Below are 23,565 nucleotides of genomic sequence, written 5' to 3'. Positions count from 1 at the left end.
CGGGCCGGGGCGGGGAAGGAAGGTGGCGGCGGCCCGGCGCGGGGGGAGGGGGGCGCTGACCCGGATGTTCACTCCTGGGCACCCGGGGAAGTGGAAGCGCCGGGCCCTGCTGCGGGGGGGAGAGCCACTGACGCCGGGACCGGGACCGCCGCCGCCGCCGCCACCATGGTAAAGGCCGCACAGCTCCCTCCCCGGCCCGGGGGCCCCTCCGGAGCTCGCGTCCCCCTCCCCTTGCCCATCCGCGGCCCGGGACTGGTGGCTTCCCGGGGTGGGGGAGGGGCGGGGTCCCGGACCCTGGGTGGACCCGGTCCCTCCCCGCCCAGGAGGGTGCCGCCGGCGCGGACGACTTGGGCGGCAGTGACCCTGTCCCGCTCCCAGCCCTCGCCACAAGCTGGAGTCCCACTCACCACCTCTGTGTCCAGGCTGGTCTCTCCCATAGCCCAGGCTAGACCCTCCCTCCCGAACCGTGGCCCCAGCCAGGCACTCCCCCCGCCCCCCGGTGACCCTGGCGTGGGCCCCCTTCCTCCCCCGGTCTAGGGCTAGGTCTGCTTTCCCCCGTCTCTCCCGTCCAGGCTAGGCCGTCGTTTCTCCCTGCCATGGCCCAGGCTAGGCCGCTGCCTCCCTCCCTCCCTTGCCTTCTCCATGGCCTCAGGCTGGACCCCCGTCAGCCCCTCCTGCAGCGGCCTAGGTTTGCTTCCCCTCTTCTCCTTGGCCTCAGCCTGAATCTCCTCATCCCCCTGTGATCTTAAATCTGGACCTCCTTTCCTCCGCCTATGGCCCCGCCTGGACCTCACTGCCCCCTCCCCACCATGATCCCCTTCCCTACCATGAGCCCCTTCCCTGGACTTCTCGCCACTCCTAGCGTAACCTGCGTCAGCCCCGCTCGGTCTCCGCCCTGACCCTCTCACCAGGTTCCTGACCGTCTCACCAGAGTCCTGCCTCCTGCCCCGTGCACGACTCAGGGTCCCCGTCCTTGTACCTGGGGCGCGCCTTCTTTGCAGCCTTCGGGAAGCGAGGGGAGCTCTCCAGCAGGGATGGGGTGGTCCCGGTGCTGTGCCTTCTCAGTTGCCCCTTCTAGGGAGGCCGCTTGGGAGCCAGCGAGGGAAGGGCGGGCATCGGTGTGCCCAGAAGGCAGCGCGCTGCGCTGCGGGCCCTTCTCGAGGCCGCCGCCGTGGGTGCTGTGCTTGCGAAGCGTCCTGCAGGGCGGGCCGGGGTCCGCGGCGCCCAGGCCTGAGTGGGAGCTGAGGGCTGAGGGTGGGTGGCCGACAGGACAAGCATGAACGCACAATCGCCCTTGTGAGGCCATGGCCTTAGGGGGCCACCAGGCCCAGGATCCAGCATATGGCCTGGACACGATGCACCTGAGCAGGCGCAGCCTCCCCTTCCCTCTGAACTGTCAGCTTGTAAGGGTTGGAACTGCTGATTATGGAAGTCCCTCGGATCAGGTGAGCAGAACTCCGAGGGAGAGTGCTGGCTCCACTCGCAGTGTTTGTTTTGGTAAAGCAGGCAGATGCCTTCTGAGACTGTTGAGGAACCTGGGGCTTCACTTAGGCCCCCACGGATAGACCTGCACTCCTGCCACTTGACCCTTCCGCAGGACAGGCCCAGCACTTAGGTTGGAAGGGCCAGAGAACTTCTTCCTGACGGGGTCAAGGGATTTCTGGAGCATGTTTGTATGTGGACTTTGGGCCTCAAAGTGTTTTGAGGACCCTGGTTCCTTGTTTAGTCAAGGGATGTTGCTGCTGAAGGAGGGTGAGGAGTTGAGATGAGTTAAGCTTTCTTTTGATGCCTTCCTATATGCTGATTAAAAACGTGGGCAATGCCACTTTTAAGGCCTTCGGATTTCTCCAGTAACGTTGGCTGAAAACTCCTTGTTTGGGGAGGTCTTGTTTTGGCCCAAGGTCTGGGTGGCATACGACTTCTCCAGGGCAGTGTTTGGTGAGGACTTTGAAAGTGGGCTGAAGTTTCGTGAGTGTGCGCTGAAGTTTGCGGCAGGAACCGGTGATTCGCGCCAGGTGATGGGAATGTGCTCCCAGGAGGAGCACATGACACCTGAAGCTTCTCAGGAGTCTTGTACTCGGCTCTCATCTGAAAAGACTGGAGAGGGTGGAGGAACTGTCTGTCTGCCAGTCACTGTGGTGTGCTTCACCTGTACAAGCTGGTTTCATCCACATGAAGCCCTTCTGGGGCTGTCCCCATTTGATAGATGAGGCAGCTGAGGCTCAGGAGGTGGAGTGACTTATTCCAGGTGGAGTGACTTATTCAAGGTGTTGCCCAGCCAGTGGAGGAACCACCGTCGGTCAATGGAAGCCCATCTGGCAGGCTCTAAACTGTTATTCCTATTGTACCAAACTGCTTATATGTCAGGAGGTTTAATGACACGGTTTGAAAAACATAGAATGGGATATTCAAACATGGCAAGGGGGGAGGAGCAGTATTTATTGCCCATGGTTTGTATTTAAATCCTTTGCATAGAAAATCATGTTATAGTGAAATAGCTGTATGGTGGTACAGGCATATTTAGCATGGGTCAGAATGAGCTTTTGGAGGGCAGAGATTTTTGTCTTGTGTTTTCCACAGCTGTATCCGTGGGGCCTAGAACAGCATCTGGCATCGGAAGAAACCACTTGGAATGTTCTCTTTGGGATGTGTCTGTGTCCATGAACTTACCTGCTTGGATTTCATATTCATTCTCCCAGTCACTTGTTCTTAGTATCCCTTAGGCTTGTCATTTCTGACTGCTTATTGTTAGGTTTATCCCCTATTTGAATACTCTGACCATCAAGCCAGTGTAGATGGTTGGGGTAGGACAGAAGTGGTGGTGTGAGGTTGCATTGAAGGCAAATGAAATCAGATCACTGTGTTTTTCATTTTCAGTAGATTCGATGGTAGAGAATACAGCTAGATCTCTGTTACCCATTGAGGGAAATAGTGGCTTGAGTATCTAAAAAGCATTTGACTTTGGAGTGAATTCCATGATTTTTGTTGGCATGAGTTTCTCCTTCCCAGTTAAAATGCATAGGCAAATGGAATTTATTTGCATTCCCTTAGCAGGTAATAATCTTACCACTGCTTGAGGGCTGTACAATTTCAGAGCACCGTTCCTTACGCAGCTCCAGCTTCTGACTTGGGAATTATTCTTAGTTATGATGATGGTGAGGCTTTTAGCAGGAAGGGGGACTAGGGAGGCCCCCTCAGGAATCGCTGCTCCAGCTCACAGATGGTTTTGCCTGGCAGGAGCTGATGGGAACTTGGTATTGTTACAAGGTGAAACAACATAGTTGACATTAATGTCTCTTGGTGTGGATAAGATACATTGTTCAACTCACATCCCTCTTGTCTGTCTATACAGCCCTGTTCATTTGAGCCCACCTGGCCTCTTTTGGTGGCATGCTTATAAAAGTAGCCAGTGATCAATGGCTTGAGATTAAGGAAATGATAAGCCATGCCTTTGAAAGCAGATACTCATATTTATAACCCCAACGTCCTATACTTTTACATTCTATTCCATCAGTCGGGGAACAGGACATATGACTGACCACAGGGAAATGGTGGCAGGGCAGGTGCCTCACCCATTAGAAGCCTGTCCTCCAGGCTGGGAAAGGCTTATTGTTAGGCAAATACTGAGGCATGTTGTGGGGTACCTGAAGCTACAGGATAATGTTAATTCAGCTTTTTGTGTATCAAGTGCCTGCTCTGTGCTGTTTATGTGCGGAGGATGCAAGACAGACAAGGATCTCTGCCCTCACAGCTCACATTGTTGAGGGGTGGGCATATCACTGTTACCTAAAGTTTAAGGGGGAAAGAGCCTTGTTCAGTGTAACAGCAGGCACATCTGCTTGAGCTATGGCAGGAAACTGAAGAGAAAGTTGGGGCTTGTGCCAGGCTCCACTCCAAGGCCTTTTGGGGTGTGCCTGCTCTTGTGTCTGCCATTGGGTGGAGTTGAATTGCACGTGCACGCAGTCCGCTCGCTCCTTTGCACAGCCAAGGCTTTCTGGGGTCCCAAAATGAAACCTTACAGTACCGTGGAAGTCCAGCCTCTCCAGTCTGGGTAGCTTTGTCCAGCATGTCCAACCTGGGTAGCTGAGGGACCTGACCCAGAAACATGACTTAGGTTATAGCTTAGCCCCTGTTTTACTCATAAGAGTGAGAGCTTGAGTGACCAGTGTGAGCAGCAGGCCTGGGATTCGGATCCACATCAGCCTGACTCACTGTGTTGGACCCCACTCACTGTGTTTTCCAGAAGCAGTGAGCAGAGGGTCCCATAAATACAGAATCTTGTCCCATTTCCCCTTGCAGCAGATCCACCAGTGAGGGTGCAGTGTGGAATTCCAGGGGGTGCAACTGCAAGATCACCCATAATGGGACCAGCTAGAGCCATGCCATTTCCAGACCTAGGCTTTCACAGATTCACGTCTCAGTGGAAGGAAGGGGAGGCTTAATGGTTATGGAGCATCAGCCATGTGCTATACACTCTGTTAGAACAGTTCTCACCACAGCCTGACAAGGTAGGTTCAACTTTAGGCTGGAGGCAGCATAGTATGAGAAAATAGAGTTAGGAGCCAGACTGCCTTAGGATAACGGTGTCTCTGCATAAGGTTGTAATGACGGTTAAGTAGTATCTGTCAAGTGCATCCAGTAGCATCTGGCACATGATGTTATAAACATTAACTATCGTTATTATCACCGTTTTCCAAAAGTGTGCAAAGGGGTTTATGATTAGTCCCTGTCTAGCTACTAAGTGGAGGAATTGGGTTTTCCGACCCCAGAGCAAACCATTTTTCTCCACTCCGTACTGCCTGCTGATGGCTGCTTTGGAGTTTGCCTGGCTCTGGGCTGTGCCTTGCATGGACAACTTCCCTAATAGAGCCTGGGCTGTTTCCTCCGCTGAAGACAAGCTTGCTGTGAGCTGGGCACCATGTGTTGCCAGAGCTTCATGCTATATGTCAGGCCCGAATGCCTTGTCTGTGCCAGTGGAACCCCCTGTGACTGGAGGGTTCTTGCCCTATTCCAGGCTTGGAAGAAGAGAGACAGGGCTGGGGACAGAGCGTATGAGCTCTGTGAGAGCAGGGACCTTGCCTGTTTGGTTCCCTCTGAGTACCCCACACCTTGCACTGGCCACCTGGCACTTAGTGAACACCAGCTACATAAACGCTGAGTGAGAGCTGAGAGGCGGCTGCCTGCTCCACAGGACATGATGTCTGCAGTTGGGCACATCTGGAGTTGAGTCCTGTCTGCCACTCAGCATGTGACCGTCAGTGAGGCTGCTATTTCCTTCGGTTTCTGTTTTCCTGGTCCGTAGCATGAAGATAACATTTTATGGGGTTGGGGGGTAGGGGTGAAATTTGTAGTGTACTTACTCTAGTGCTTGGCACACAGTAGCTATGGTTGTTGCTTGTCTTATTCTGCATACCACAGAGTAAGGGACACAAATAGAAGCCATCATCCCTGTCCTCTAATCCAGGATGGGGAGGCAGGATGTGTCCAAAAAGCCAAGTGCAGCAGGAAGGAAGTAGTACTAGAAAAGACTTAATCAGGGACCCATGGGTGCTGTGGTCTGCTCATCCCTGCAGGCCTGGCTTGCATTTCCCCCTCCTCCATGCAGCCCTGCAGACCACTCCAGCCTACGGTCGGCTTGGGGGCTGGGTAAGGAAGCCCGGGAAGAGCGTGCTCAGGCAGAGAGAACGGGGTGGGGTATGGTCAAGGGGACTGGCACAAAAACTGAGGTCAGGGGGTGTGGTCAGACAAGGAGTAGATTCGAGCCCATGGGGTGCCTCAGTCTCAGGAGTGAGTTGTAGAGTGCCTGAGTTGCTAAGCTAAGGAGTTTGCATTTGATCTGGGACAGTGTGGAGCCAGTGAAATTTTTGACAGGGCGGGTAGAAATTTGAGGAGGCTGGCAGAGCAGTGGTATTTTAGGAAGAGTCCTCTGGCTGTGCGTGCAGTAGGCCTGGGGAGGTGAAAGAGATGGGAGAGAGGCCTTCACAAGCATCAGCCTGTGAGCTTATGAGGGTCCTGGCCACTGTGCAGCTGTGGGCGTGGAAAGGAAGGGATGGTGGAAGGAGATAAAGGCAGAGTGAGACGGAATGATTTACCACCTCTGGGGCTGAGGGGGTCTGCCCCAGAGCTGTCTCATGTAGGCATTCTGATTGGACAGTTTATCATTGATACACAGCTATTTCAGGTCAGTTTAAATCCTGGATAGTGGTGTCTGCAAAGCCTTGAGATCCTATTAACAACTGAATGGGGATTTCAGTCTGGTTAGCCCAGTGATCCAGCCAGCCAGCGACTCCGTGACTGCAGGTGGCACCAAGTTCAGCCTGATGCACACAGCGTTAGGTTCTGGTGCCTAAGATACCAGTCTGCCGAGGGAGATGGTGGGGTGGTGGCCTCTGTGTGGCAGCTGTAGGAATAACAGGAGCTAGTTCTTTTTGTTTGTTTGTTTGATACAGAGTCTCGCTCTGTTGCCCAGGGTGGAGTACAGTGGCATGATCTTGGTTCACTGCAACCTCCTCAAGGAGGTTCAATTCCCAGACTCAAGGAATTCTCCTGCCTCAGCCTCCCAAGTAGCTGGAACTACAGGTGCGTGCCACTGCGCCCGGCTACTTTTTGTATTTTTAGTAGAGACGGGGTTTCACCGTGTTGGCCAGGCTGGTCTCGAACGCCTGGCCTCATGATCTGCCTGCCTCGGCCTCCCAAAGTGCTGGGGATTACAGGCATGAACCACTGTACCTGGCCAGGAGATAGTTTTGACTGATGACTTTAATACTCCAGCCAGCCCTACGAGGCAGATTCTCATGTCATCCTCATTATGCAGGTGAGGAGACCAAGGCCCACCTGGCAGTCCTGGCACTGGGCTGTGCTGCCTGTAGTGATTTTTTCCATCAGGTCATTCATTCCGTGGATGCCTGCTGAGCAGTCAGGTAGACCTGATAGAATATGCCATCTGAGTCTTAAGTAAGGTTAAATGGAGGAAGCGGGTGGAAGCAAGTATGTCCAAAGTTCTGAAAGACTCAGGAGTGAGTGCAGAACCAGCGTGGGGAGGCTCACAGCATCAGACAGGCAGGGAGGCCGCTTGCCTGGGTTTTCCCATGCTTCCTCCTGCGGTCACCCCACGTTTCTGACATCTCTGAACGCCCGTGAACAGGAGGCTTTGCCTACAACTTTCTAGCGTTAGGTTTCCAGTCATGTAGTCCTGTGTCGTGTAAGGCAACAACCCTGGTGATTGCCATTCACCTGGCATGGAGCGATGATTGTGAGGACTGAGCTAATTCTTGTGTGGAAAGTGTAGACAATGCCTGGCACATTGTGAGTGCAGTACGAGTGTTATCTCCTATTGTTGTGGTTATTCTATTAACATGGATGGATGATAGGTGGTGTTTCATTTAACTTCCCAACCAGCCTGGAAGGCAGGTGCTGGTTCCTTCTTCTGAGACTCCAAGATGTAGAGTCCCTTGCCCAAGGAAAGCAGTCTTAGGGGGTTCAGTCTGTTTAAACACCAAGCTGCTGAAAACAGCAGCCCAGTGTTTCTGGTCTCAAGAGCTCTCACCACATTGCAGGTTGCGAGCAGTTGTTACCACCGGCTCAGACCCTGCACTTTTCCACCCTCTGCTTCAACTGCTCTGTGCAGCTTCCTCTTCTAGTGCTGAACTCAGCAGGACCCTTCTGAGTTAGACTCGGTATCTTATTTAGCAGTGTTTGGGCATGCTGTTTCAGAGCCCTCTGTAAGTGGATTCAGGCATCGTATTTACCAGGTATATACAATAGATATACCTGGTAAAATAGAAAGGTAAGCCAGGTGCTGTGGTGTGTGTCAGTGGTCCCAGCTACTCAGGAGGCTGAGGTGGGAGGATCGCTTGGGCGATCGCTTGGGAGTTCGAGGCCAGCCTGGGCAACATAGTAAGATCCCTGTCTTTCTTTCAAAGAGAAGTTATGAAATGATGCTTTTGCATTGCACCCTATATGCTGGAGCTTCCAATTAGAATTCAGCCAGTGGCATTTTCCGGTGGTCCCCATGCCCTTTTCCCTTCTCAGTTGCAGCAGTGATTGGCAGGTAGAGTGTTGCTACTGAAGGCTTCTCCGTCATGAGGCTTTGGCCCTGGTGGGCTGTCGCTGGTTTCACACAAGTGGGCTCCCTGCATTACAGTTTTGCGCTCAGAAACTGGAAGGAGGAGTCTTAATCCACCACATCCTTCTGGTGTGAAAAGTCTAAGACCCTGAAGAGCTCAGACTCCGAAAGAGCAGCGGCCAGGCTTGGCTGTTCAGTTCCTCTGCTGAGAATTTCCGACGTGAGCTGTTGTCGTGTTCTCAGTGTATACCCTCCAGACACCTCCTATCCTGAAATCTCTTCTGGGCAACGGGGTGGTGTGGATTCCTGGTTGTCCTGAGATTTGAGACCTCGTTCAAGCAGAGAGGGTGGGCTAGGGTGTGGTTAAGCAGAGTCCATTCTTGGTCTTGGGGAGCGCACTCGTAGCGCAGGCATTAGGGGATGCCATGAAATGAAGGATGCCTTCAGTCTGTAGGCTGGTATTGAGTGTTCACTCACAGAGCGGCCCCTCCCTTCTGCCAGTATCTACCGGATGCCCACAGTCATTATCTGTATTCTCTCAACACCAACCCTGTGAGGTCTGTTTCCTCATTTTGCAGATAAGGAAACCGGAGCTCAGAGAGGTGTAGTAACTTGCTAAAGGGCCCCCAGCTAGTTAATGGGAGTTGCCATGGAGGTCCAGGTCCACCCCACTCGGGAACACGTGCTGATGGAATTCTGCTCTTCTGCCTCTCCGGCACCGGCCTATGGGGGTGCTTATTTTATAGATGAGGAATCCGGGCCCGAGAGGTTCCCCTGTATGATGTCTAGCCACAGTAGCTGAAGAAGTCTGAGTTTTGTTTAGGAGGTTTTTTTCAGTTCCACTTGTTGAAATGCAAGGAGATGGAACTTCATGAACCGGAATCTGTTTTCCAAAAGGTAGCCACTCAGCTGCAAGGGTGAGATAGTCTCAGCCTAGCGTCGACCACTGTGCGGCTTGGCCTCCTGGGCAGGACAGTTCTTTGTGCGGTAGTGTCAGTGTCCCTGGCTCCTCCTGCCTGTGACGTGAGTGGCAGCAGCACATCTTAATCATTGTGACAGCCCTCCATGGGGACTGTTGGGTGACAAACCTTGCAAGGATCCTTTGGCTTTTTCCTGTGAAGCCCCATCCCAGCCCTGGACACCATGTACAGTGTAAGATGCAGGGATTCTAAGGGGAAAGACAAAATTGGCCTGCTTGATTGATTGAGACGGGGTCTCACTCTGTCGCCCAGGTTGGAGTGCAGTGGTTCCATCTTGTCTCTCTGTAGCCTCGACCTCCTCGGCTCAAGCAGTGCTCCCCTTTCAGCCTCTCATGTAGCTGGGATCACAGGCATGTGCCACAGTGCCTGTCTGTGTGCCTATCTATCTATCTATCTATCTATCTACTTATTTTTTAGAGACAGAGTCTTACTTTGTAGCCCAGACTGGTCTCGAACTTGTGAGTTCAAGGGATCCTCCCTCCTTGACCTTCCAAAATGCTGAGATTATTGGCATGAAGCCACCATGCCTGGCCAAAATTGACCTGTTTTAGTAGTTACCTGAGCTCAGGCAGGTTGAGTTGGTTACCCTTGTTCTGCCTGATAAGTTTGTTTCTTATCCTTAGGAGGGAAGATGAAAAATCCTGGCTGTCAGTCTTAGGGGTGCTGAAACAATGTTACACACTGGCCCTGACACAGCCAGTGCTCTACAGGTATTAGATGAATGACTGAATGTGCAGTAAGTCCTTAATAAGTGTAAGTAGGCCGGGCGCAGTGGCTCAAGCCTGTAATCCTAGCACTTTGGGAGGCCGAGACGGGCGGATCACGAGGTCAGGAGATCGAGACCATCCTGGCTAACACTGTGGAACCCCGTCTCTACTAAAAAAAATAAAAAAACTAGCCAGGCGAGGTGGCGGGCGCCTGTAGTCCCAGCTACTTGGGAGGCTGAGGCAGGAGAATGGCGTAAACCCGGGAGGCGGAGCTTGCAGTGAGCTGAGATCCGGCCACTGCACTCCAGCCTGGGTGACAGTGGAGACTCTGTCTCAAAAAAAAAAAAAAAAAAAAGTGTAAGTATCTCTCCCTCCATTAGGTTGCCATTTTCCTAGGTGAAAAAAGGTTGAATTATCAGCCTTTTGCGTGGTTCAACCTAATATAGACTCAACACTGGGGCTGGGCAATTCCACTGTGAACTAGACACGTCCAGATCTCTGGGCCTGAGCTCTTGGCCAAGGCTGGCTTCTCCTAGGGCCTACCCAGTTTTCAGTGTCAGGCTCTCAGTCGAGAACAGAGGAGCCGAGCGGAGTCTGCCCCCGAGATGGGGCAGCGCTCTCTTGAGGGGTTCTGCTGCTCAGGACTGCCCCAGTGGTGCTGGCCTTGTCAGGGTTGGACCGTGGTGGGAGCAGTGATCCTAAAAGCGGCTGACATTTACCGAAGGCTCTGTACATGGTGGGTGCTGAGCGCTTGGCCCGAAGTCTTACTGGTAGCTTTCTTGGAGTTTCTGCGTGATCTCAGGCAGTCATGATTCCTAGTCCAGGGCCAGCGAAGGGCAGACTCTGGAGCCAGAGAGACTGGCTTCAGGTCCAAGCCGTATAGACCGGGGCAGTTCCCTTCACTCTGTGCCTCCATCTCCTTGTCTAAGAAATAATGAGCATAAAACTAAGTATTTCTGATAGATTTTATGAGGATTAAATGAGTTAATACATGTAAAGCTGGGCAACATTAACCACAACGTGATGTTATAATCAGTGACATGGACTCATAGTGTGTTATTAGAGCCGAAAGGGTCTTCGCATGTGGACGCTCCCTTTGCTTTGTGTTGGGAGCTTGGACTTAGTGTGGACGCCTGATCTCCTGCTTCCTCCATAGGTCCCTGCAGGTCCTTGTCAGTTCTGGGCCTCGCAGACCATGCACCTGCCTCTCCGTGAACAAGTTATTTGAATTGGTGCTTTTGTTTCAGGTGATAATACAAGTCACTCTTCTGGAAAACAACTTAAGTTTTTTCTTTCTGTGGGTGTAAGTGGCCCACCCAGGCGTGCCAGTTACATTTGGTACCCAGTGCCTTTGAGGCAGCCAAAGTATGGTGCCTTTGGATGCTCCTTGTCACCACCACAACCCTCCAACAGGTACTGTTTATTTTCTGGTCCATTTTCTCCTCTCGTGAAGGTGGCAGGTCTTCATAGGCACTCTCAACTTCTGCTAACCCATTTGCGTTGGTAAACTGCCCTTACTTACAAGCTGCCCTGCCTTGGGGTTTGATATTTCATTTTAAGGGCAGGTGTTTGATTCTAAGGCATGTGAAGTGTCGAGGTTTAGGTTTAAGGAGGGGGCAAGATAAAGGAATGCAGGAAGAAAAATAGGGCTTGTTGGAAGGCAGCCTGGGGTAGTAGAGTGAAAGGAGCCCCCCAGATCCACACCCCACTGTGGCTGCTTATGAACTGTGTGGGCTTGAACCTAGTCACTTCATGTCTCAGCGTCAACTTCCTGAGCAGCAAAATGGAAATACTATTGTTCTCTTCACAGGGTTGTCAAGAGGATAAAGTAAGAATACTGTGAATAGGGCCGGGTGTGGTAGTTCACGCCTGTGATCCCAGCTCTTTGGGAGGTTGGGGCGGGTGGATTGCTTGAGCCAGGAGTTCAAGACCAGCCCGGGTAATGGCGAAATCCTGTCTCTACAAAAAATACAAAAATTAGCCAAATATGGTGGCACAAGCCTGTAGTCCTAGCTACTTGGGAGGCTAAGGTGGGAGGATCGTTTGAGCCTGGGAGGTAGAAGTTGCAGTAAGATGAGATCACACCACCACCCTCCAGCCTGGGTGATGGAGTGAGACCCTGTCTCAAAAAAACAAAAAAAGAATGTACATAAAATGCTATAACTTAGTCCTCCCATGTGGACATTTAATACAGGTTTGTGATTGTCCATAGGAATTCCATCATTTGTCATACTATTAACACCATTGGATTGGGTCTAAAAATCTCTCTCTTTTTTTCTTTGAGACAGAGTTTCATTCTCTTTGCCCAGGCTGGAGTGCAATGGCGCGGTCTCAGCTCACTGCAACCTCCACCTTCTGGGGTTCAAGTGATTCTCCTGCCTCAGCCTCCCGAGTAGCCGGGATTACAGGCACGTGCCATTATGCCTGGCTAATTTTTGTATTTTTAGCAGAGACAGGGTTTTGCCATGTTGGGCAGGCTGGTCTCGAACTCCTGACCTCCGGTGATCCACTCTCCTCGGCCTCCCAAAGTGCTGGGATTACAGGTGTGAGCCACTGTGCCCAGCCAGGTCTAAAAAGCTCTGTGCTGAAGGATTCTGTAAATCTAAAATGCAAGTCATAGTGATGACACTAAGGAGAGATCATGACTTTCAGGCCCTAGGATGCTTGCCCTTGGGCTGCTCCTTTCAGCTGATCAGGCCTTTGCACTTCTGCTTATGGGGGTTATCATGCAAGGGGACTTGGATTAGGCTGGCCTCTGAACCTTGTGGGTACTATTTTATGCCATCACTACCATAGCCTTGGCATGCCCACATTTTGCAGATGTGGATATGGAGGCCTTGAGAAGTTAAAACATACCTTGTATAACGTCACACAGCTAGGAAGGGGCAGAGATGGCCTTCCAAGCCATTCCTTTCAGATTCTAAAACTTGTCCCTCACAGACACCATGGAGTCTGATCCAAGGATGTCATTTTCATGTACGGGGGAAAGTGCTTTATGTTGGTGATTGTAACAGATGTTCTTTAGAGTTTTTTAAACTTCTGCAGCTGAAAGTGAAGTATTTATTAGGTGGCTGCCTCAGCTTTGCTTTGATGACTTGGAACCCATCTTAAAATGGGGGAAGAATGAAAGCACAGTAGTTGCCGCTCTTCATCTAAAAGGGAGCCTCATTCTCTACATAGTGACTTCTAATCAGTAGTCAGGGTCCGGAATCACCTTTGAGTCCCTGAGTACTGCATAGTCCTGCCCCTCACTTCCCTTTCTCCTCCTCGTCTCTGCACACATCTAGGCAGACTCTGGAATAATGGAGCATAGTATGAGGATAAAGCTGTCATTGACTAAGCTGGTGTTCACACTCAGGACCAGCTGGTACCATGCCCTGGCTGTGTTACACCTGCAGCCAGGGACGAACAGAGACCAGTCTGCTGGCCTGCCTACGTAACCGACAGGTTATTAGTTCATGCCTCAAGGGTTTGAGCCACCCAGAGGTGTTGAAAGAGATCCCTAACCTCAGAGGGTTTAGAGCTCTAGGCTGTAGATGACAACACTTCCCCGCAAGATGCGTAGGGTCTCCATGTCCTCAGTTCGTGAGTTCATGACAAGCTCTTTTACTTTTTCATCTTACATTGCACTAGGTGATATTCCTGGAAACAGGCTTTGCATTTTCTTAAACACTGATTTCGTGTGTCCTTCCTCTAGTAACTTTATCCAGAGCCGTTTATCAACCTTGTGACTAGAATACCCTTGTCCTTTTGCCTACCATAGAACTGGTTTTCCCTGTGTGCTGATGGTCCATGGTTTCTGAGCTTTCTGTATTCCAGATGGAGAGCACGTAGGAGAATCTTGGGAATTTCCTCCAGGATCCTGCTTTTATCTTGGTTACATACTATCTGTTAGATGCATATTGGTTGCTGAGAAAGCATTTCTTGACATAACAGACAAGAACTGGTTGCCGTGATTCCAACGAAGGGCCCTCCCATCATGTGACTAATTGTCAGAACGTGGACATGTAAATACTGTGAGTATGGGGTCCTCAGCCCACCACCCTTGGGCGATGTGCTCCAAGTGCTTCGAGAGGCTTGACTCTTACTCCAGCGTCAGTTTGAGGCATTGGGTTAACTGATAAAATTCCCACTTGAATTTCATTACATGTCAGAATCTAAAGGGAAACAAATGGGGAAAGAGGGATTTCCAAGCCTTAGGTGATGGGTCTCGTTTTGGAACAAGTATCATCATCCCCCCTTTTTCCATAGTTTCGATTTCTGCAATTTCAGTCACCCGCCATCAACCCCCATCCAGTATTTTGAAAAGAACACCACATTCACATAGCTTTTATTATGGTAAGAATTGTTCTATGTTATCAGTTATTGATAATAACTGTGTCTGGTTTATGAATTAAACATCATAGGTATGCATGTGTAGGGAAAAACGTAGTATATATAGGGTTTGGTACTATCCAAGGTTTCAGGCATCCACTGTGGGCCTTGGAAGATATCCCCCGAGGATAAAGGGGGGGTCACTATGCAAGCACCTCACACCTCAGCCTTAGCATTCAGCAGGCCTCAGAGCTAGGAAGGCAGGCCAGGTGGTGGCATTGGTTCTCGTGCACTTCACCTAGTCCTCTGCATGCACCATTCCGTTTCCTTCCCAGAATCCTTCTAAGCATGGGATCCTATGAATTTAGGCCTTTATGTAAATTTAGAATGATACAAATTTAGACTTTATGTAAATTGCTAATAAGTGGCAGAGTCAGGACTTGAACCCAGTTGCTCTGACTTTAAAGTCTTTGCCCTCAGTCTCTGCTGTGTCATGGAATTCTACTGTCCACAGGGGTTTGGGGCTTGACCGAGGTCCCACAGTAAGCCACTGGAGCACTGGGATTAGGTCCTGTGTCTAACACTCTAGAATCTGGATTCTATATTCTTAAGTGACTCTTTTCTGCCACATAAACTTAGGCCTGTTTCAAAGCTCATCTTTGAACATGCGTCTCTGGTGATGCGTGGAAAGACCGCGTTTTCCAAATAGGACATTGTGAGAGAGCTTCGTGTGATTGGGTTGACCAGTCAGAATGCCAATAGCCTGAGTTCAAGAAGAAATCTAAGGAAAGGTCTGGATTCAAGTCCAGGTCCCTTTGATCTGTAGGTCACGTTGTGTTGTGGGGTACGTAGGGACAGGAATCGTACTAACAAGACACTGGAGAAAGTGGTTGTCCAACAGTTGGTAAAAAATGGTGGCACGTCTATGCAATGGACTATTTTTTTTTTGGCAACAGTGTCTCATGCTGTTGCTTGGGCTATGCAGTGCAGTGGTGTGATCACAGCTGACTGCAGCCTCCACCTTCCGGGCTCGAGCAATCCTCTAGCCTCAGCCTCCTGAGTAGCTGGGACTGCAGATGTGCTCTATTACACCCAGCAATCTTTGTATTTTTTGTAGAGACGGGGTTTTCCCATGTTGCCCAGTCTGATCTCAAACTCCTATGCTTAAGCCACAATGGAATGGAATGCAGCCATTCAAATGTGACATGTGAAGACGGTGTCGTAGTTTGGAAGATGTGCTAGTGTTGAGTGATGCACAGCAGTCCGTCTGTCCCGGGCTCGTGGTTCTGCGGAAAAGTCCCCCCCACCCCCTGCCGCCTGGGTGCTTGTGGGGATTACAGAAGCGTACAATTTGCAGGCCCTTTACTGTGCTCTGTGTTACTTGCAGTGGGCGTGTGTGTGTGTGTCTGTGTGTCTGTGTGTCTGTGTGTATTATTTTTCTCCTTTTGAGTGTCTTCCTTCCTTGAGATAAGTCCCCAGGAGGGAGAGTGTAGAGTGTTTTTTCTCTCCGCACTTTCTTCCAGTCACTTTGCTCTGACAAATGCTCTCTCGGTGGCCGCCGCCTCACTGCCTGTCCCCAGAGCTCTCTGAGCTGACTCATCCTCCCTGCCTAGCAGGCTTCACTTCACTTCCTCAATCTCCCTGTTCTGGCCAAGTTGAGAGGACTCCCTTCCTGCAAAAATGTGTTGTTCTAAGGTTAATTCATGGTTTTTGCCATCTTTATTTCTATGCCAGAACTGTTATTTATTAACTTTTCTTTAAGTTTCTTCACTTTTTAACTTAAAATATTTAGGAAGGAAACTTTGTCCTTACCATGAATGAAAAACAATATCAATTGCCGTATATAGAAAGTACATGCTGGCCAGGCGCGGTGGCTCAAGCCTGTAATCCCAGCACTTTGGGAGGCCGAGACGGGCGGATCACTAGGTCAGGAGATCGAGACCATCCTGGCTAACATGGTGAAACCCTGTCTCTACTAAAAAAAAAAAATACAAAAAACTAGCCGGGCAAGGTGGCAGGCGCCTGTAGTCCCAGCTACTCGGGAGGCTGAGGGCAGGAGAATGGCGTAAAACCCGGGAGGGGAGCTTGTGTGAGCTGAGATTCTGCCCTGCACTCCAGCCTTGGGCGACAGAGCGAGACTCCATCTCAAAAAAAAAAAAGAAAAAAAAAAAAAAAAAACACGCTGAAATAAACATAGAGTCATCTACTGCTATAAAAGATATTCATCTGTAGACCACCCACATCCTCTGGTGACCATCAGTTCATGGCGCGTTCCTGCCTCTGGCCACAGCTCATGGCTCCCCCTTCCCTGCCTGTTCCCTCCTGCCTGTGTCTTTCCCTCTTGCCTTTCAGGGCTTGGCTCCATCTCGTCTTCGCCGCCAAGCTTCCTTTGACTACTGCTGGCCTTCGTACCCGTCTCCCTGTCCATTCATTCAAAGAGACATTGATTAATATTGTGTGCCTTGCTTGGGGGTGGGCATGAAAAGGTACTTGCCATCGCTACAGGGAGACCATTGGCGGGGACCAGTCAGACAGACGGATGGACTTGTAGAATGGAAGATAATTACTGTCAGGGGCTGTGTCTGAGCACAGCTGTGCATTGAAGGAGGCGTCTGACTGAGAAATTCAAGGCATGGGTTCCACGGGACCGACTTTGTTGAAGCGGAGGTGAGAGGGCTCATTTGCCAGGAGGAGAGAGGTGGGCCCAGAGACATGGCAGGCAGAGAGATGGCATGTGCTGACTCAGAGGCCCAGGAGGGCATGGCGGGTGCTGGGGAACCGACTAATTTAAACTCGGAGGAGCCAGAAGAGTGAGGGGTGGGAGAGCATTCAAAGCAGCTGGGTGGGAGGCAGGGCCATGCTGAGAAGGGAGTCCTGGGTGGAAGGAGGCTCTGATTTACCCTCTTCTATTTCAGCATGCTCTCCTGCCCTGCCCTGCCCTGCCCTTCCCCACCCTGCTGCGCCCTGCCCTGCTCCACTCTGCCCTGCCACAGAGCTGATACCTCAGAGTTTATCATTGACTTCCTTTTCACGACTCCACCCCCAACTCCCATGTATCATCATTCCCTGAGCGCCTCCTAGGTGCCAGGCCTTGGGGACCCGAGCTAGTGAAAGGCCCACAGCCTAGTGGAGTGGAGTGGATGGGGCTCGGTTGAATGTGAGCACCAGTGGCAAGAGACCCCTCTCCCCACCGGGAGGGAGCCCTTTGTAACCTGATAGTATCATTAAATACAAGTTTATTGTGTTTTTTGTTTTGTTATAAAACCAGCATGTTTATTATGGAAAAGTTTGAAAATACTGAAAAGAGGGAAGAAACAAAAGTCTTTCATAATCTTAGCTTGCCAGCATCACTGTTAACCTTTCAATATATTGTTTCAGCGTCTTTGGAGTTCGTATTGTCAGTGCCCAGCCCCCTTTTTTAGGAGATGGGGTCTCCCTCTGTCACCCAGGCTGGAGTGCAGTGGCTCAGTCATAGCCCACAGCAGCCTTGAACTCCTGGGCTCAAGGGATCCTCCTGCCTCAGCCTCTCAAAGTGTTGGGATTACAGGGGTGAGCCACTGCGCCTGGCCGAGGACTCCATTCTTAGGCTCTGCAGGGGTGTAATGGGCACAGCTCTTGAGAGCTCTGCAGCCCTGCAGTGTTTTCAAGCTCTAGTTCCCAGCATCTGATGCTGGTGTGGAAACAGGTGTCGGAAAAGCATAATGAGGTGTTACGTGAACCCAAATTGTGCTTTAAACCAAAACAGCCCTGGTCATTTGGGTGCTTGTGAATGGGGAGGCTTTGGGGGCGCTCTGGCCTCTCTGCCCTGGGAAGCATGCAGCAGATGGAAGAGAGTTTAATGGGGTCACCTGAATCACTCAGGCAAGAAAACGGATTCAATATCTGAGCTGATATCTGTCCCAGATGCTGGGATAGCGGGAGGCCATTCTGATGGCAGTCTCGGGGCAGGTGTTGAAGGGTATCTAGGATCCAGGACATTTGCCCCCCGTGACTGGGCTGATACACAGTCTTTGGACCTTTGGACCTTAGCACATTTGTGGTGAGAAGACTGGTGGTGACTTAGGCTAGATAAGTTTGTAGGGAGAATGAGCGTGGCACATCTGTGTCCTATGCTGTGGGGGCCTCACTCCTCAGTGCAAGAGCTGAGCCGCTGGAGGGGACTGTTCCTCTCCTTCCCTCCCTTCTCCCTTCTGTTTGCTTTATCTTTCCTTTTATTCTTTCTTGCTTTAGCCTGCTGCACTGCAGGAATGAGCCCAGTGTGGCTGTCTACCAGCACAATGTTTGCTGGATTTGTGTGCTACTTTTATTAGTATTCATTTAAGGCTTTCCTTAAAATTGGCTTGAGGGCTGGGCTCAGTGCCCATGGTGGCCAGACATGGTGGATCTCAGCGCTTTGGGAGGCCAAGCTGGGAGGATCACTTGGGACCAGCCTAGGCATCATAGTGAGACCCAATTTCTACAAAAAATAAAAAAATAAAAAAAAGCTGGGTGTGATGGTACATCTGGAGGCCCAGCTACTTGGGAGGCTGAGGCGGGAGGATCCCTGGAGCCTGTGTGTTATGATTTTTCCTATGAATAACTCCTGCATTCCAGCCTGGGCGACAGAACAACACCCTCTCTCAAAAACAAAACAAAACTTTGGCCTGAGCCTAACACCACTATCTAGTCTTTTCCTAAGCAGAAACATCTACAAAATCATGTTTGATATGCTAGTTATATTCTTCCTATGAATATTAAATATAGGTAGTTATTAAACTGCGTTCATCCATATGCTCTCTAAAACCTCCCTTAAACCCCATTTCCCTGCACAGCACGCCGTGGGAAATGCTGCAGGCGTGGAAAGAACACTGTACCGGGAGTCTGGAGTGTGACTTCGGGCTGCATCCTGGCCCCTGATGTGCTGGGTGATGTTGGACTATTCCTGATCCCCCATGCCTCTTTTTCTTCTTTGCATATCAGACCACGTGAGCACCAGGGTCCCTTCAGGCTCACGCGTTTTGAGTGACTGCAGGATGCCATTCAGTGGTACTTCGAGGTCACTCAGCCCCTCTTGCATCACCTGCGCCATGAGGAAGCTGAAGACTCTGACCTAGACATGTAATCCATGCTCTCAAAAGATTTAAAAATGTTGCAGCTCAGGAACATTTTGTCTTCACATGTGCTGCTTATTTTTGTTTGGGTTTCAGCTCTCACTGCTTGTCAGCCAAGGCAGCAGCTTGGTCTAGTGCAAAGAGTTAAGGGCTTTGGAGCTAGGCAGGATCTTGAATAGCTCCGTGCATCTGGCTCCGCCTCCCGGGTATGGGAGTGAAAGACCCTCCTGGCAGAGCTGTGGAGCTGGTGGAGGAGGCCAGGAGCACAGATTCACCTCCGGGTCTAATCCTCCACCCACCACACCTCAGCCTAAGTGGGTGCAGTGATTAGTGTTGCCTCTGTCCCAGTGAAAGGGTTGTCCTTGGTCATGGATATAAAGCTGGGCTCCTGGGGCCAGACTGCCTGGGTTTAAATCCTTGTTCCCTTATGCTTTTAGCTGTGTAGCCTTGGCTTCACTTAACTCTCTGGGACTGGTTCCTTGTCGTAGGATCGATTTGAGGCTAATTAAATGAGGTCAAGCAGGGAAGAAGGCCTGTCATACCTAGCATATAGTTAGGGCTCCATACATGTTGTTGGTCTTATCACTATTAATGAGTTAATGCATGTCAAATGAGTAGTAGCACCTGGGACATAGTAAGTGCTCAATAAATGGTAGCTCTTGTCTTTATCACATGGAGCCTAGAGGCCCAGGACAGGAAGCACTGGCTTCTGGGAGGAGAGGAGATAGACGGTTTTCTACATTTCAGCTCTGGTTAGATCCAGAGGCTTTTCATTCTCCCCACCCTCTAAGCTTTTGGTGCCTATATTCCTGACCCACAGGAGCCCAGCAGTGGACCACTTCTAGCTGAACCATTGCACAGAGCCACCTCTGCAGTTGGCTTTGAAAGAATTAGAAATCAAGTTTGGAACAGGCAATTCAGTCACAGGTTTCAAAAATAAAAATATATACATTGTCTTAGTCTGTTTGGGCTTCTGGAACAAATACCTTAAACGGAATAATTTGTACACAACAGAAATTGATTGCTCACAGTTCTGAAGGCTGGGAAGTTCGTAAGCAAGGCTTTGGCAGACTCAGTGTTTGGCAAAGGCTTGTTCTTTGCATCATAGACGGCGCCTCGTGGTGGAAGGGGCTGGCCAGCTCCCCTGGGCCTCTTTATAGGGGCATTAATGTCATTCATGAAGGTGGGGCCGTCATGATCTAATCACCTCTTAAAGGCCTCACCTCTTAATTCTTGCATTGGGGATTATGTTTCAGCATATGAATTTTGAGGGGGCACCAACCTTCAGACCACAACACACATAAAACACTGCCTCCTCTTCTTATATGCCCAGTCTCTTCCACTCTCAGAGCCCTGCGAACCACAGCTAATATTTCTAGAGTCTTTTTTTTTAAATCAGGGTATTATTTGCAAATAATAAAATTAGCCAGTTTTAATGTACAGTTTGAGTTTTGGTACTAATCATATTGCCACCACCACAATTGAGTTATGGAACAGTTTCCTCACCTTAAAAAGTTCCCTCATGCCCCTTTGGCCCTGTTCCCCCTTCTAGACAATCTTGTTCCCCATCCCGAGACAACCACTGATCCGCTTTGTCACTGTGGTTTTGCCTTTTGTATAATTGTAAATAAATGGAAGCATATAGCATGGGAGTCTTTTGTGTTGGACCTCTTTCATGTAACATGATTTATTTGATTCATTCATGTGTGTGTTAATATTTCATTCCTTTTCTTGCTGTAGAGCATTCTATAGTATTCCATGGTACGGGCATACCATTCAGCAGTTGATGAGCATTTGGATTGCCTCCAGTTTTTGGATATTGAGAGTAAATCTGTTGTAAATCTTCACAGATAAGCTTTTATGTGGACTTTGTTTTTGCCTGCCTCCCTCCCTTCCTTCCCTCTCCTCCCTCCTTTTCTTCCCTTCCCTTCCTTCCCTCCCTCCCTCCCTTCTCCCTTCCTTCCTCCCTTCCTTCCTTCATTCCTCCTCCTTCCTTCCTTCCCTCCCCTCCCTCCCTTCCTCCCTTCTTCCTCCCTTCCTTCCCTTCCTTCCCTTCCTCCCTCCCTCCCTCCCTCTTCCCTCCTCCCTCCCTCCCTCCCTCCCCCTTCCTTCCCTTCCTTCCTTCTTTTTGCAACACAGTCTTGCTCTGTCACCCAGGCTGGAGTGCAGTGGTGTGATCTTGGCTCATTGCAACCTCTGCCTCCCAGGTTAAAGCAATTCTCCTGCCTCAGCCTCCAGAATAACTGGGATTACAGGTGCGCACCACCACATCTAGCATTTTTTTTTTTTTGTATTTTTAGTAGAGATAGGGGTTCACCATGTTGGCCCAGCTAAAACTCCTGGCCTCAAATGATCTGCCCACCTCGACCTCCCAAAATGTTGGGATTACAGGCGTGAGCCACCGTGCCCAGCCTGCTCTCCTCATTTCTTTAGACATAACAAGCAAATACAAATATATTTCATTTCTCCTCTTTTTAACATAGAGGGTGAAATATTATCCACATGCTTCTCTACCCTGTGTGCTTTGAAAGGGCTTCATCTCCAGATGAGAAGATGCATATGAACTCTTTATAACTTGGCCATGTGTTCTAGTGTCCTAGGAGCTAAGGGTGCCAAGTGGTCTTCCTGGCTCCTGGAGTGGGTACCAGCCTCCTGGGGCCTCAAAGGAAAGTGGTGGAGGTGGACATGGTGGCCACTGGCCCAGCAGCAAGGCTGGCACCCAGTTCCATCTTACAGGGCCTTTTGCTCTCCCAACCATTTAAGGTGGGAAGTAAGGTTATGTGAGCTTAGGTGGGGTCATAGAGTATTTTGGTATTTTGATGCCAAAATTTAACTGTAAAGGAAATGAGCCTGTTTACTGACTTCTAAGAAATCACATCCTTTTGCGAAACCACAGGTGCTTTGCAGAAGCAGCCGACCCAGTCTTTTATGGCACTCTTATGTAAGTGAGGCTTGGTGAGCGGTCGCTGAACTGTGTTAAAGAATGCTTAGTTTGCTGGTGTGGAGAAGAGTGGCACAAGTGAGGTGTTTGCACAGAACACATTTTCATAAGATCCTGTGTACTCTCACCTGCCCTCAGACCCCAGACATTGCCCTCTAGACCCCCACAGCCACCTAATAATACTCTGTTTGAACTTTCTGAGGGAGATTGGACTTGAGAGGAATATGCAGATTTGCATAATAAAGCAAGGCTAACGACGTCTTTCCCTTCCTGCCGCCTTGGAATAAGATTTAGGAAACTAAATCTGCTGGGTGAGAACAGAAATTACACATTAATGATATCTTCTCTTTGCAGCTGTGCTGTCCACTGGAACTTTCCATGATGATGGAAATGTTCTATATCTGGGCTGTTCCATAATCACTATCCACATACAGCTCTTGAGCACTTGAAATGTGGCTGGTGTGACTGAGGAACTGAATATTCGGTTTCATTTCATTTTAGTGGACTGAAATTTCAATAACCGCTGCCTTACTGAAGGGTAGTGACTGCCTTAACGAACAGTGCAGGTGCTGATGAATGTTGACTGCCATTGAGGACTTTTCTTTAAAGAATTCTTCTGGATTGGAGTCAGAGGGAATGCCATTCAACTGGACCCGTTTTTAATTATTTTGAAGCAGATTAGGTGAATATGTTATTTCATATGTGGTTATTTATTCAGTGCACTTACTGTGTGCCTACTACTTTTCAAACACTGCAATACATGCTTTTGGACTATCAGGAGTTATCTAACATGCTTACCCTCCTTGGGCCTCAGTTTCCCCACCTGTATTGAGGGTTTGGACCAGATGACTTTATTTTAGTTTTTTTTTTTTTTAAAGAGATGGAGTGTCTTGTCCAGGCTGGAGTGCAGTGGCTCGTTCACAGGTGTGATCACAGCTCACTGCAGCCTCAAAGTCCTGGGCTCAGGTGATCCTCCTTTCTCAGCCTCCTGAGTAGCTGGGACTGCAGGTCCCTTCTTGTGCAGTCTTTTTTATGATTGTGTCATTAATAGAATCCGTAGTAATAGCACATATTTATTCATTGCTGTGTGCCAGAGGCAGTATTCAAGACATTAAGTCAATGCCTCATCTCATTTAAATGTAATGACTTAATTTTCATTCATCCCAGTGAGCTAGGTGTTATTATCCTAGTTTTATAGACAAGCAAATTGGGGCTCAGTGAGGGTAGGTAATTTGCCTGTTACGATGTTTCTGGTAATCCAAGGCATTCGGATTCCTACTCAGGCTTGCCCCATTCCAAACTCTTCTTCAGTTAAGTATGTATGCAGTGGCTTCTAAAAGATTTCGTTTCCATAAACACTTAAAACTCTTAAGTAAAAGTTCAATCAGGTTTTTACAGAAATAGATTTTACCCTAGTGCTCAAGTCAAGGGGGCAATGGTCCTGGGGATTTAGGATTTAGGATGAGGT

General features: G+C 49.8%; 2 protein-coding genes across 10 annotated transcripts in view; one reads left to right on the top strand and one right to left on the bottom strand.

Annotated features, from left to right (window-relative positions):
* MICOS10 (mitochondrial contact site and cristae organizing system subunit 10) overlaps positions 1–1,310 on the bottom strand; it is a 124,666-nt gene extending 123,356 nt beyond the window's left edge. For 5 of the 6 annotated variants that reach the window (XM_017851993.1, XM_017851991.1, XM_017851994.1 and 2 more), the window contains exon 1: positions 980–1,310. In XM_017851993.1, the coding sequence (XP_017707482.1) occupies positions 980–1,306 (327 nt within the window). In that variant the 5' untranslated portion in view covers positions 1,307–1,310. The remainder of the gene's footprint in view (positions 1–979) is intronic. The other variant, XM_017851989.1, reaches the window with a different exon arrangement.
* The window catches only part of CAPZB (capping actin protein of muscle Z-line subunit beta), a 147,114-nt gene continuing 123,555 nt past the window's right edge, over positions 7–23,565 (top strand). For 2 of the 4 annotated variants that reach the window (XM_017851988.1, XM_017851987.1), the window contains exon 1: positions 7–168. In XM_017851988.1, the coding sequence (XP_017707477.1) occupies positions 166–168 (3 nt within the window). In that variant the 5' untranslated portion in view covers positions 7–165. Of the gene's footprint in view, positions 169–379; positions 1,446–23,565 lie in introns of those variants that run through there. The other 2 variants (XM_017851986.1, XM_017851985.1) reach the window with 2 other exon arrangements.

Source organism: Rhinopithecus bieti, unplaced genomic scaffold (genome assembly GCF_001698545.2).
Source record: "Rhinopithecus bieti isolate Rb0 unplaced genomic scaffold, ASM169854v2 scaffold_33652, whole genome shotgun sequence".
In the NCBI taxonomy this organism is placed as follows: Eukaryota; Metazoa; Chordata; class Mammalia; order Primates; family Cercopithecidae; genus Rhinopithecus; species Rhinopithecus bieti.
This window is presented reverse-complemented; position numbering and strand designations above follow the sequence as displayed.